The sequence below is a fragment of the Mauremys reevesii genome, linkage group 2, assembly GCF_016161935.1.
Source record: "Mauremys reevesii isolate NIE-2019 linkage group 2, ASM1616193v1, whole genome shotgun sequence".
Taxonomy (NCBI): Eukaryota; Metazoa; Chordata; order Testudines; family Geoemydidae; genus Mauremys; species Mauremys reevesii.
The window spans coordinates 276,877,607-276,890,219 of record NC_052624.1 but is presented as its reverse complement, the minus strand read 5'-3'; the positions used below and the strand labels follow the sequence as shown (position 1 = coordinate 276,890,219).

Sequence of the window (12,613 nt, the reverse complement as noted above, 5' to 3'; positions counted from 1 at the left end):
TCAAGACATACCATGAACACAATATCTTCAGTTTGTATTCTTTTGCTTCTCATTTCCCACAGCTTCCAGATCCTTCTTATGCTGCAAAGATCATACACACACACCCCTACCTCTGTTTTAATGTATCTTTGCAATTTTTAAACACATGGAAAAAGAACTGGAAAACGTCTTGTGTTACAACTGCTGGTGAATCACATTTTTTCAAATATTTGTGTTAATCATAATATTAGGGTACACCACTGTTGTTCCTTAAAGTATCAGATGCAGTTGCATTTACTTTCATGATCCTATAGAGAAAATACTTTAAAGCATCAGAGGGGTACCCCTGTTAGTCTGGATCTGTAAAAGCAGCAAAGAGACTTGTGGCACCTTATAGACTAACAGACGTTTTGGAGCATGAGCTTTCGTGGGTGAATACCCACTTTGTCGGATGCAACTTTAAAGCAGTTCTTCTCATTTAGGTAATTGTTCTTTTCCACAAGTATTTTTCAATAGAACAGTGTAATTGGGGGGGAAAAAAGCAGCTCTTGGTATCGCTGAACACCAGCATGTACTCTCTGCTCCAAAGGAGAGCATTACTATAAGGGATGGTGAGAAAGCTGTGATTTATTTGTGAAATTCCTAGAGGGCAAAGCTATATAATGCTCTTGAAGCGGCACACTGAGGTATAATACCACGTCTTAATATATTTGGCAAATGAAAATTCAAGCCACAGAACAAAAAAAAAAGAGAGGAGAAAGCGAATATTTTCCTTGGGAAATTTTTGAACATTTAGAGAAGCAAGTAACAGATAGTAACTTTCCCGTCTTTCCTCATAAATCACTGTGAGTAAGTGGTTTCCATTATTTCTGCCATGAATATTTTATTGTGGAAGATATTTTAAACATGATTTTACTTAAATGTTCAAATAGTATGACTGTGTGGTGGTTGTACCACGAAAAATGTGACAATGTAAGAAATGGCATAATGGATTTTCATATTTGCATCTTGGTGATTTCCAGATTAAATTGGCTCAGCTGATAAGTAAAAAAAAGTTCTTGCTAATTGTCAATTCTCAAGCTCCCCTGGAGATCTCGATGTCAAGTCTTGTTCTTTCTGGCTCCTACCACTAAAGTGCTGCAATCAATAACTTTACAGTTCTTTGCATGACGAAGGAGCCAGAAGGGCTTCGGCATAGTTTCCCAGAGCAGTTTTAGCTATTTAGGGCTAACAGGCATATAAACGCAGCAAAATAAGATATGACTCAGAACATTTGTTGAATGAGATTTGTTGAAGAAAGTAGATAAGGAAAAGTTATTTACTTATTCCCATAATAAAAGACCTAGGGGCCACCAAATGAAATTAATGGGCAGCAGGTTTAAAACAACTAAAAGGAAGTTGTTCTTCACACAGCGCACAGTCAACCTGTGGAACTCCTTGCCTAAGGAGGTTGTGAAGGCTAGGACTATAACAACGTTTAAAAGAGAACTGGATAAATTCATGGAGGTTAAGTCCATTAATGGCTATTAGCCACGATGGGTAAGGAATGGTGTCCCTAGACTCTGTCAGAGGGTGGATATGAATGGCAGAAGAGAGATCACGTGATCATTACCTGTTAGGTTCACTCCCTCTGGGGCACCTGGCATTGTCCACTGTTGTTAGACAGGATACTGGGCTAGATGGACCTTTGGTCTGACCCAGTATGGCCGTTCTTATGTTCTTATGTAAGATGATGAATTTTTTACACACAAAACTTGAAAGGCCTCATCTGAACAAAAGCCATATTGTCTTCCAAGGACAATATTTTGTTACTACATAGCAATGTAGGAGTGCAAATGTTTGGATCTAGCCAGTCTCTTCTAGAACAAGACATATTTTGTGACTTCTAGCCCCAACCATGAGCAGTCAAATATGGAGTTTTGAAATTAGTTGCTCTGACATCATCAGCCACGCCATTGATACTGTGTGGTGTTTGACAAAGGCCTAGCTCCAGGCCAATTTTGATACCGTCTGTTGCACAGAGAAGGGAATATAGTTTTCTACAATGCTATGTGGCTTACACTGCTATGCAATTGGTAGAAGGATCGAATGGGCCAAAAGGGAGGAGGACTGGCACTCTATGTCAAAAATGGCATTACCTCTTTTGGGGTTACTGGTCATTTGGAAAAAAATGATCTTGAATACTTACGGATCAATGTGCTATCAGATAAAAGCACAAGATTAGTTGGTGTCTGCTATGGACCACCAAATCAATGTAGGGAAGAAACTGACTGCCTCCTTACGCAACTATCTATAATGTGTAGGGGGAAAAACTACGTAATTATGGGGTTCTTCAGTTTCAGTGACATATTCTGGTAGTCTCATGCTACCAGTGCTACTACAACATCCTTTGAATTTCTAAACAGTATAGATGATGATTTCCTAACTCGAAAAATGTTGCATCCAACATGGGTGAATTCTTTATTAGATTTCAGAGTGGTAGCCGTCTTAGCAAAAAGAATGAGAAGTACTTGTGGCACCTTAGAGATTAACAGATTTATATGGACATAAGATTTCATAGGCTAAAACCCACTTCATCAGATGCATGCAGTGGAAAATACAGTAGGAGGATATATATACACAGAGAACATGAAAAAATTGGTGTTGCCATACCAACTCTAACAATACTAATCAATTAAGATGGGCTATTAGCAGGAGGAGGGAAAAAAACTTTTGTAGTGATAATCAGGATGGCCCATTTCAAACAGTTGACAAGAAGGTGTGAGTAACAGTAGGGGAAAAATTAGCATGCGGAAATAGTTTTTACATGCACATCTACCAATACGATATATGATATGTGTGATATATGCCATCATGTGCCAGCAATGCCCCTCTGCCATGTACACTGGCCAAACCGGACAGTCTCTATGCAAAAGAATAAATGGACACAAATCAGACATCAAGAATTATAACATTCAAAAACCAGTCGGAGAACGCTTCAACCTCCCTGGTCGCTCAATTACAGACCTAAAAGTTGCAATTCTTCAACCAAAAAAACCTTCAAAACCAGACTCCAACGAGAAAGTGCAAAACTGGAATTAATTTGCAAACTGGACACCGTTAAATTAGGCTTGAATAAAGACTAGGAGTGGATGGGTCATTACACAAAGTAAAACCTATTTCCCCATGGTAATTTTTCCCCATTTAAGAACACTTTACGTGATGCCAAAAAAGCCACAATCAAGGAAGAATGTTGTACTAGTTTTAAAAAGTTTGTAACGGTTTACAGAGGAAGTGAAAGCAGCTATAAAATTTAAAAAATAAACAAACCCCAAAAAACTAACAAATGGAAGAAAGAGGAGTTGATAGTGATGAATATAAATCAGAAGATAGGAACTGTAGAAAATTGATAAGGGAAGCAGAGGGCCATAAGGCGAAATCCGTGGCCAGTGGATTTGAGGACAATAAGGAGCTTTTTAAATATATTAGGGGAAAAAAATCCGATTGTATTGGTTTGTTACTAGATGGAAGTGGTAGGATTATCAGTGATAATGCGGAAAAGGCAGAAGTGTTCAAGAAATATTTATCTTCTGCATTTGGAAAAAAAATAGATGATTCAGTTTCCTCACATGTTGGTGGTGACACTCTTTCTATTCCTCTAATATCTCTGGAGGATGTTATAGAGAAGCTACTAAAGTTAAACATTTTTAGATGAGTAGTTCCAGATAACTTGCATCCCAGAGATTTAACGGAGCTCGCTGAGAGCTCACTGGATTGCTGATGTTGATTTTCAATAAGTTTTGGAGCATTGGGGAAGTTCCAGAAGGCTAGAAGGAAGCTGATGTGCCAATTTTTAAAATGGGTAAATGGGATTGACCCAGGTAATTACAGGCCTGTCAGCCTGACATCGATCCTAGGCAAAATAATTGACTGGCTGATATGGGACTCGATTAATATGAATTAAAAGAGGATAATATAATTAATGTAAATCAACATAGGTTTATGAAAAATAGATCCTGTCAAACTAACTTGGTATTTTTTTAATGAGATTACAAGTTGGGTTGATAAAGGCAATAGTGTTAACACAATCTACTGAGACTTCTGTAAGGCATTTGACTTGGTACCACATGACATTTTGATTAAAATCTAGAATGATATAAAATTAACATGGCACATATTAGGTGGATTGAAAACTGGCTAACTGGTAGGTCTCAAAATGTAATTATAATCAGGAAATCATCTTTGATCAGGTGTGTTTTCACTGGGATCCCGCAGGGATCAGTTCTACGCCCTATACAATTTAACATTTTATCACATGACCTGGAAGAAGACCAAAAATCATCACAGATAAAATTTGCAAATGACATAAAAATTGGGGGTGTGGTAAATAAAGAAGAACGGTCACTGCTACAAAGCAATCTGGATCACTTTGTAAACTGGGCACAAGCAAACAATATGCATTTTAATATGGCTAAATATAAATGTATACATCTAGGAACGAGGAATGTAGGCCATATTTACAGGAAGAGGAACTCGATCCTGGAAAGCAGTGACTCTGCCAGGTCTACACTAGCGGGGGGGTCGACCTAAGATACGCAACTTCAGCTACACGTATAGCATAGCTGAAGTCGGTGTATTTTAGGTCGACTTACCTGGCTGTGAGGATGGCGGCAAGTCGACCACTGGCACTCCCCCCTCAACTCCGCTTCCGCTTCTCGCGAGCTGGAGTTCCAGAGTCGACGGGGAGCACGATCAGGGATCGATTTTATCGCGTCTGCATTTGACGTTATAAATCAACCCCCGATAGATCGATCACTATCTGCGATCCGGTGGGTAGTGAAGACCTGCCCTCTGAGAGAGATTTGGGAATCACTGTGAATAATCAGCTAAACATGAGCTCCTAATCTGAAGCTATGGCCAACAAAACTAATTTGATCCTGGGAAGCATGAACAGGGGAATCTCAAGGAGTAGAGATTTGGTGATGGTGCAACTACTGCTGGAATACTGTGTCTAGTTCTGGTGTCCACAATTCAAGAAGGACATTGATAAATTGGAGAGGGTTCAGTGAGGAGCGGTGAGAATAACTGAAGAATTAGAAAACATGCCTTATAGTGTTATACTCAAGGAGCTCAATCTATTTAGTTTTCCAAAGACAAGGCTAAAGGGGGACTTGATTACCGTCTTTAAGTATCTACATGGGCAACAAATATTCAGTAACGGGCTCTTCAATCTAGCAGAGAAAAGTATAATGTGCTCCAGTTGCTCGAAGGTGAAGCTAGACAAATTCAGACTGAAAATAAGGCATACGTTTTTAACAGTGAGAGTTATTTACCAAGATTCATGGTGAATTCTCCATCATAGACAATTTTTAAATCTAGCCAGGATGGGCAGGGATGATGCCCCGAGCCTTTGTTTGCCAGAAACTGGGAATGAGTGACAGGGGATGGATCACTTGATGATTACCTGTTCTGTTCATTCCCTCTGGGGCACCTGGCACTGGCCACTGTTGGAAGACAGGATACTGGGCTAGATAGACCTCTGGGGCCATTCTTGTGTTCTAAGAGTGGTGGTTTTTCTAAGGGAATTATTTTATTTTATTGTACTTTAGGAAATTTCTATGGCCTCTGTTATACAGGTGGTCAGACTATCTGATAGCAATGGTCCCGTCTGGCCTTGGAATCTTTTAAATGTTAAATAACGTACCTGAAAGGTGTTCCTTATGACATTGCCAGTTTAGGGAATCAAATTTTGATTTTTTTTTCAAGGCTTCCACTTTTCTCAAGAAGAAACATCTCAGGTTTATTTTTCAGTTCCAGATGTTTGGTTTGAGAATGTTGCAATAACTTCAAAGGTTGGGTTGCCTAGGATGGTGGTGGAAGCTCCTTTCTTAGAGGTTTTTAAGGTCAGGCTTGACAAAGCCCTGGCTGGGATGATTTAGTTGGGGATTGGTCCTGCTTTGAGCAGGGGGTTGGACTAGATGACCTCCTGAGGTCCCTTCCAACCCTGATACTCTATGATTCTATGATCCGAGCAGCCAGCACATAAGAACATACTATGCTGTAATTTTGAACCAACCAGTGTTACACCATATATGTCATATATTTATCATCTCATTTCTTCTTTCTGAGTTGGCATTTAACCACTTGCTACTTTGTTTCACAAAATAATCCATCTCTGGAACTGAACTCCGGCAAAGACTGAATGATGTGTACTGCAGTCATCGGAGACACAGCAATACCCTTGTCTTAGTTGTATTCTCTGACAACTGGCTGGTGTTCCAGTTCAGTGACAGATTTTGCAACAGCCTGCATGCATGAATTTTTGCATCATGTATATAACAAATACTTAATGTAACTTGTACTGTTTTGAATAATGTAATTACCAACTACACTCACAATGTTGTAGGATTAGTACTGTTACAAAAGCAGAGACTCTAGCAGTCTGTTGCACATTCTTACATCCTGCACTGTTTGACAATGACATGATTTTCAGGTTACAAATATAGTGGCTTCAATGGGACACATCTTACAGGGTTCATGTTATGTATCCATTTTGTATCATTTTAAGTTTATTGAATAATTTTTTCTCCCAGAATTGTACATATTTTTTGCACAGATCGCTTCTCTTCAATTTGGGAAACCCTGAGATTGTGGCATGTCCGTAATTATGACCTGACTTCTTCAATCTTTCCTGTTCAATTTGATAGAATGCTGTAGTGCACAAGAACTCAATAGTGGTGTACCAAAATATACAGGACAGTGCTCCTCCTGGTTGTCCAGCTGTCAACTTACAGTAAACATAATCAAACAGAACTCTTAATATCCTCCCTGCCAATCTTTTTCCCCTCCTTCTTTTCACAGTCACACTGGACAGCACCATCATTACACATTCTGTGGGCATCATCTTCGACTCAGCCCTCTCTACCACTCCTCACATGCAGCCTGTACCTAAATTTTGCTGGTTCTTCCTGCATAATAGCTCTAAAATCTAGCATTTGCTATCCATGCACGCAGCTAAAACTTGAGGCCTTACTCAGCTTGGATCCAGGCCTTCATCAACTTGCATCTCAACTGCTGCAGCATCCTGGCCCTACTCTTATCCATTTAAACACTGTTGCAAATATTATTTCCCAAGGTCATTGCTTTGACCATGTCACTTCTCTTTCTACAGTCCCTCTACTGGGTCCCCCCTTTTCCATGACATCGAATAGAAATGACTTGTCTTCACTTTCAAGCATTTTATGGCCTATCTCCACGTATTTGTCAACTTGCTTACGTTATGATGATATCAGCTCCCACTTCTGCTCTGCCAATGATGAGAGCCTTCGTTGTCCATTTCAAAAAATTTCAAACAAGCACCTTTGTGCTTTCTCCCATGCTCTCCTATATACTTTGGGGAGCTCCATATAAACTTCTACAAAGTCACCTCATGATCCTCATTCATATCCCTCTCTTGTCCATGATGCCTAAGAAAAACTTGGCAACACTTAGGCAGCTGTTGTGCTGAGGCTACTGTCTATCATATTAACTGGTATTGTCTAATTATTTGCTCATCCTTCCCTTGTCGGTCCTTACCCACTTGTTTTTTCTTGTCTTATACTGGATTGTAAGTTTTTTGGGGCAGATCTTTCTGTTATGTGTTTGCATACAGAACAGTGCTTAGCAAAGTGGGGCTTTGGTCCATGACTAAGGCTCCTACGTATACTGCAATACACATAATACATAATAAGAATGTTTGATTTAAACTAAACTGTATAGTGTGATATTATCAGTTTATTGGAGTGTAAGGACCAATCCTTTACTGGTGTCCAAGGGATGGTCTTTTCTGTTTGACTTCTCTAATTTTATGACTCAAGATTATTATAATAATTGAGGTTTACTGTCTTTAATATTGAAGGTGATGGTGGTGATTTTTTTCTCAGTTACTTAAAAAAAAGACTTTGTATCAATTGTCTTCCCATTTACTTAGTTCCCAAGTTAGCTTCCGAGATCTCACGTATCATGATGTATGGCACAACAACTCTATCCCACACAGTTGAATTTTTCTGTGATTTGTTATGGTACCTTATAAAGTGATAGGAAATAACTCAAAATTGATGCTTGTCATTACAGTACAGCTGTCCCTTTAATCTGACACATTTTGCTAGGAATTTTTGGGTTGTTCTTTATTACATAAATTCTCCCAAGGAAGCCCTTCCGTTTTGACTTCTTCCAAGGCAATTTGCTATTCAGACTCTGAGCTATCCAGTCAACATCTGATTTATAGACTATTTCACCTTAGTTACAACAGCATCCAGTAGCTTCCTTTCCTGTTTAAATTGGTATCGCATTTTAGTAACATCTGCTTTGGCAATGTGTAGTGGCAAATAATTGCAGTTCCCTTGACTACTCTGCTACTACTTAGTGACTTATATTTATCACCTTGCAATGATGCAGAGTAAGAATGGGTCTTTTCCTTATTTTGCAAAATTAATTTACTATGTAAGAAGAAGTTGTAACTATACTATATAGATTTGTACATTTTAAATATAACCTGAGGTAGGCCAAGAGCTTCCGTTTCTGGTGAAGAATGGGTTGGGGAATGTACAATAGAAAGTTTTTGTTTTTACCCCCTGTTTAGTGACTGCATTTGGAATTAACTGGAGGATTATTTCAGACTACATAAGGATAAGCAAAAAAGAGGAAATAAGGTGAAGCCAATTAATTTTTAAGGTTGATATTTTTCGAACTCTGAAGCCCCTAGGATTTTGGTGCTTTTCAAAAGGCTTTAGGATGTAAAAGCTCTTTCAAATGATAGCTTAGGGCTTATTGGAAATGAAAAACCAATCCTCTGGGGGTTTGCGTGTGATTTCTGAGTGTGACAGTCACAGATTAGAAAGGTCACTTAAATGTGGATCATGTAATGGTCATAATTATTTTGTGAATTTATATATTCAGCCGTTATACACAGAATAGATGTCATTTAATTACAGTGAGCTAATTAGCAATATATTTAGGAGGTTTTAACAATGAGAAAAGAATGTTGGAAAGGGTTGTACAGGAAAGCACAGAATGTGTCTGATTAACTTGGGGTTTACTTTCCAGAAATTGGTAACCAACGATCCCTGCAGGGACTGACAAAGAGGATACTTTTGATCTTTGATAAGGGTTCTTACAACTGGTGTAGCCTATCGTTGATTCTTAATGGGACTTGAACAGACTGTTGTGAAGGTTACAACTGTTAACTTCAGGGAAGGAATTGAACTTAAAATAGATAAGTATGTGAAAGTATTATATGTCTAATGGTATGTGAAGCTACTGCGTCTGATTAATTACATTCTTTTACTAAACCAGAGAACAGAACTGATTTACTGTTGCTGTGGAAATTTAAAGGATAAGTTCTCAGTTGAGTTTCTGTTTTACTCCTTAAATTAATGTGAGGCTAATGCCTAAGATTTTATAAGTGTTCATTCAGACCTTTAATTCTAAAGAATAACTAATGCTTTTAGAAAGAGCTCAGTCTTCCTTTATACAGTAAATTAAATCCATATTGCTCTCCATTTCTCCTCTTACTGATTTGAAGCTTTGCTCCAGAACAGAGCCAGCTTTTCTCGTTACAGAAGCTTATAGCCACAGAGAAAATGTAAAAAGAGAATATCAGCTTTCATTTAAGGAGAGAGAGAGAAAAAAAACCTTCTAGCTCTTTTACTTGCAAAGAACCTTCAAATTATCAAACCGATCCCTTGGGCTGAAAGCGTATCACTTGATTTTCCTAAAGATCAATGGGTTATTCACAGTCCCCTCACAGCACCTAGATCCATAAGAACATAAGAACATAAGAAAGGCCGTACCGGGTCAGACCAAAGGTCCATCTAGCCCAGTATCTGTCTCTACACAGTGGCCCAATGCCAGTGCCCCCCTGGAGGTGAACAACACACAGGCAAATGATCAATCTCTCTCTCTCCCCATCATCATCCTCTGACGAACAGAGGCTAGGGACTAGGGACACCATTCTACATCTAATAGCCATTTATACATTTATTAGCCACCATGATTTTATTAGTCCTTTAAACATTGTTATAGTGTTATAGTCCTTCAACCTCCTCTCCTCAGGGGGTTCCACAAGTTTGCGACTGACTGTGTGAAGAAGAAAGAACTTTTTTTTTTTTTTTTTTACCTGCTGCCTTTTTTTTTTTTTTTCCCCCCTGTTCTTGTATTATGAAAATAGTAATAAAACTTTTTTTCCTCTTCCACTTCAACATCATCATTCATATATTTATATACTATCATGTCCCCTTTTTCTTTTTTTTCTCTCTTTTCCAGTCCTCTCTTCTTTTTTTTCCTTCCTCATCCTTTCTCTCTCTAACCCCTTCATTTTTTTTTTTCTTTTTTCTTTTTTTTTTAGAGCTAGAGTTTCTTTTTTTTGAGAGAGAGAGACCACAGACACAGTATTCGAGATGTGGGTATGGATTGTTATATATAATATATTTATATATTTCTCAGTCTTATTCTCTATCCCTTTTTTTGATTCCTCTTTTGATTCTCCTTTTTTTGACCGCTTTTTCACTGCGCACACTGCACACTATAAGAAGATCTCTTCAGAGAACTATCTTTCCTATCTCTTTTGCTTAGCCAAATTAGCCCCCATGTTGTTTGTATGTATATTGTGTTGTATTTTTTTTTTTTATTTTTTTTTATTTTTTTTATTTATTTTTTTTTTTTTTTTTGCCATTTTTTTGCCCTTTTTTTTTCTTTGATCTTTTTTCTTGATCTCTTTTAGTCTCTTTAGGTCTCTTTTTAGTCTTAAGTTCTTTGAGTATCTGTGACTTTTTTGCTTTCATCACATTCTTTTGAATCCTTTGAAGATCATTGGTCCTAGGATTGACTAGGATTGAACACCACTCTCTACCTCTACTAACACCCCTCTACTTACCTCCATTTTTTACTTCCCTTTGTTCCCTCCCCTTTCTTTGTTCCTACCCCTTCTTTCCTTTCCTGACTTTTTAGAATGATCATTTATCTTAATTTCACGTTTTTTTATTTGGCTTTCTGAAATCTAAGTAGGCTTTCTGGAAATCTAAGTACACTATGTCCACCGGATCCCACCACCTGTTTGTTGACCAACTCTAAGAGATTAGTTAGATTTAGATTAAGAAGACAATTTTGTTAGATTTTGCTTTTTTTTTATGTTTTTATGTTTTTTTGTATTTTTTTTTTCTTTTTTCTTTTTTTATTTGTTTTATTTCTTTTAATTTTTTGCGTACTTAGTAACTGTCTACCCCACGCAGATTTATATATTTTTTTTATTTATTTATTTTTATTATTTATATATATAATATAATAATATATATATTTTATATATTTAATATTTTATATATCCAGAGTTTGGGGTCCAGAAAATGTGTCCCCATACAGCCTTCATTTTTTTTCCTTTTAAAGACTCCTCACAGTTGTAGAAGGCAGTGCCATGCAAGCTTCCTTTGACAGCACCAGAGCCATTCCAAGCTCCAACCAGCTAGCTGCCTGCAGTTTAACCAGCTTCTCTGCTGAGCAGTCAGTGTGACCTTTGACCAAAAGAAGGGGCAGCTCAGTAGCAGGATGAGCAGCATGATGCAGTCGAGATCAGATAATCCCAGCTGTGACCGTACCTTCCTCAGTAATCCTTGTCAAGTTATGGAGACTAAAAAATTCAAATCTGGTGCCCAAAATTAGGCCCCAAACTCAAAATTTGCAGATTTAGGTGCTTAAATTTGTACACCTATATTTGGGAAAGTTGGCCTTAACCTTTCTGTTTTCATATCTGAAAAATGGAGGAAATAACATTTTCCTGCCTTACAGAGGGGTTTTGACAATTAAGTAGTTTGTAAATTGCTAGAGAAATCCTAAAATGAACCAGAATACACACAGATTCCAGAATCCAACTATATTTGACTTCTGAAAATGTTGGCAACTATCCACAGGCTCCAAGACGGGCAGTGAGGCTCCAGTTCTTCTATAGCAAAGGTTGCGGCGGGGGGACGGTTTACAGGTAGGATGTAAAGATCTTAAAACACTCATTTTACATAAATGATTGTTGGTAAAATGGTAGCATCCACAGCATGCTAGTCACTGTCCAAACATAATGAGAAAACACCCCTAGCCCAAAGAGCTCACCATCTAAGATGACAAGCAAGAGATGATCTTGATGAAGGGTGGTGAGAAGGAAAAAACTATACATCATCATTTTTTTAAAGATAAATATCAGCTTTCCCTGACTTGCCTAATCTCTTGTAGGGATCACAGTAGAAAGGGGTGTCAAGGAGAAATTTAAATGGGAGAAACTGACAAGCACTGGTTCAAGCCTGCCAGTGTTGGTGTAAGGCAGAAAGTTCCTCTAATCTAGAGCAAGTGATAACAGCCCTCCAGCGTAATCTGCCAGCTGACAGAGGCTGGACTATAGCAGCACTCCAGATACACACCCTTCACCTGGGCCCAAGGGAATTGGGTCTAGAACCTGGTTACAGTGTGTGTGCCATATGGGGAATTTCCCTCACCAGCCAGAGCTCTATCCTCCACTGGCTAAAGGTCCCTTATGAACCGTATGCAACAGTGAATTTATAAAGTGTTATAGTATTATTTGTAAAATATAGCTAAAACTCCAACGTTGCAACAAAAGACGCAAACAGAAACCATGGCA

The 12,613-nt window shown here is 38.2% G+C and overlaps 1 protein-coding gene across 6 annotated transcripts in view; it reads left to right on the top strand.

Annotated features, from left to right (window-relative positions):
• TRAPPC9 (trafficking protein particle complex subunit 9) overlaps positions 1–12,613 on the top strand; it is an 825,958-nt gene that overhangs the window by 564,782 nt on the left and 248,563 nt on the right. The window contains exon 22 of one of the 6 annotated variants that reach the window (XM_039525297.1): positions 11,898–11,965. The exons of the other annotated variants lie outside the window; for them this stretch is intronic. Coding sequence (XP_039381231.1) covers positions 11,898–11,935 — 38 coding nt within the window. The 3' untranslated portion in view covers positions 11,936–11,965. Of the gene's footprint in view, positions 1–11,897; positions 11,966–12,613 lie in introns of those variants that run through there. 6 annotated transcript variants of the gene reach the window in all.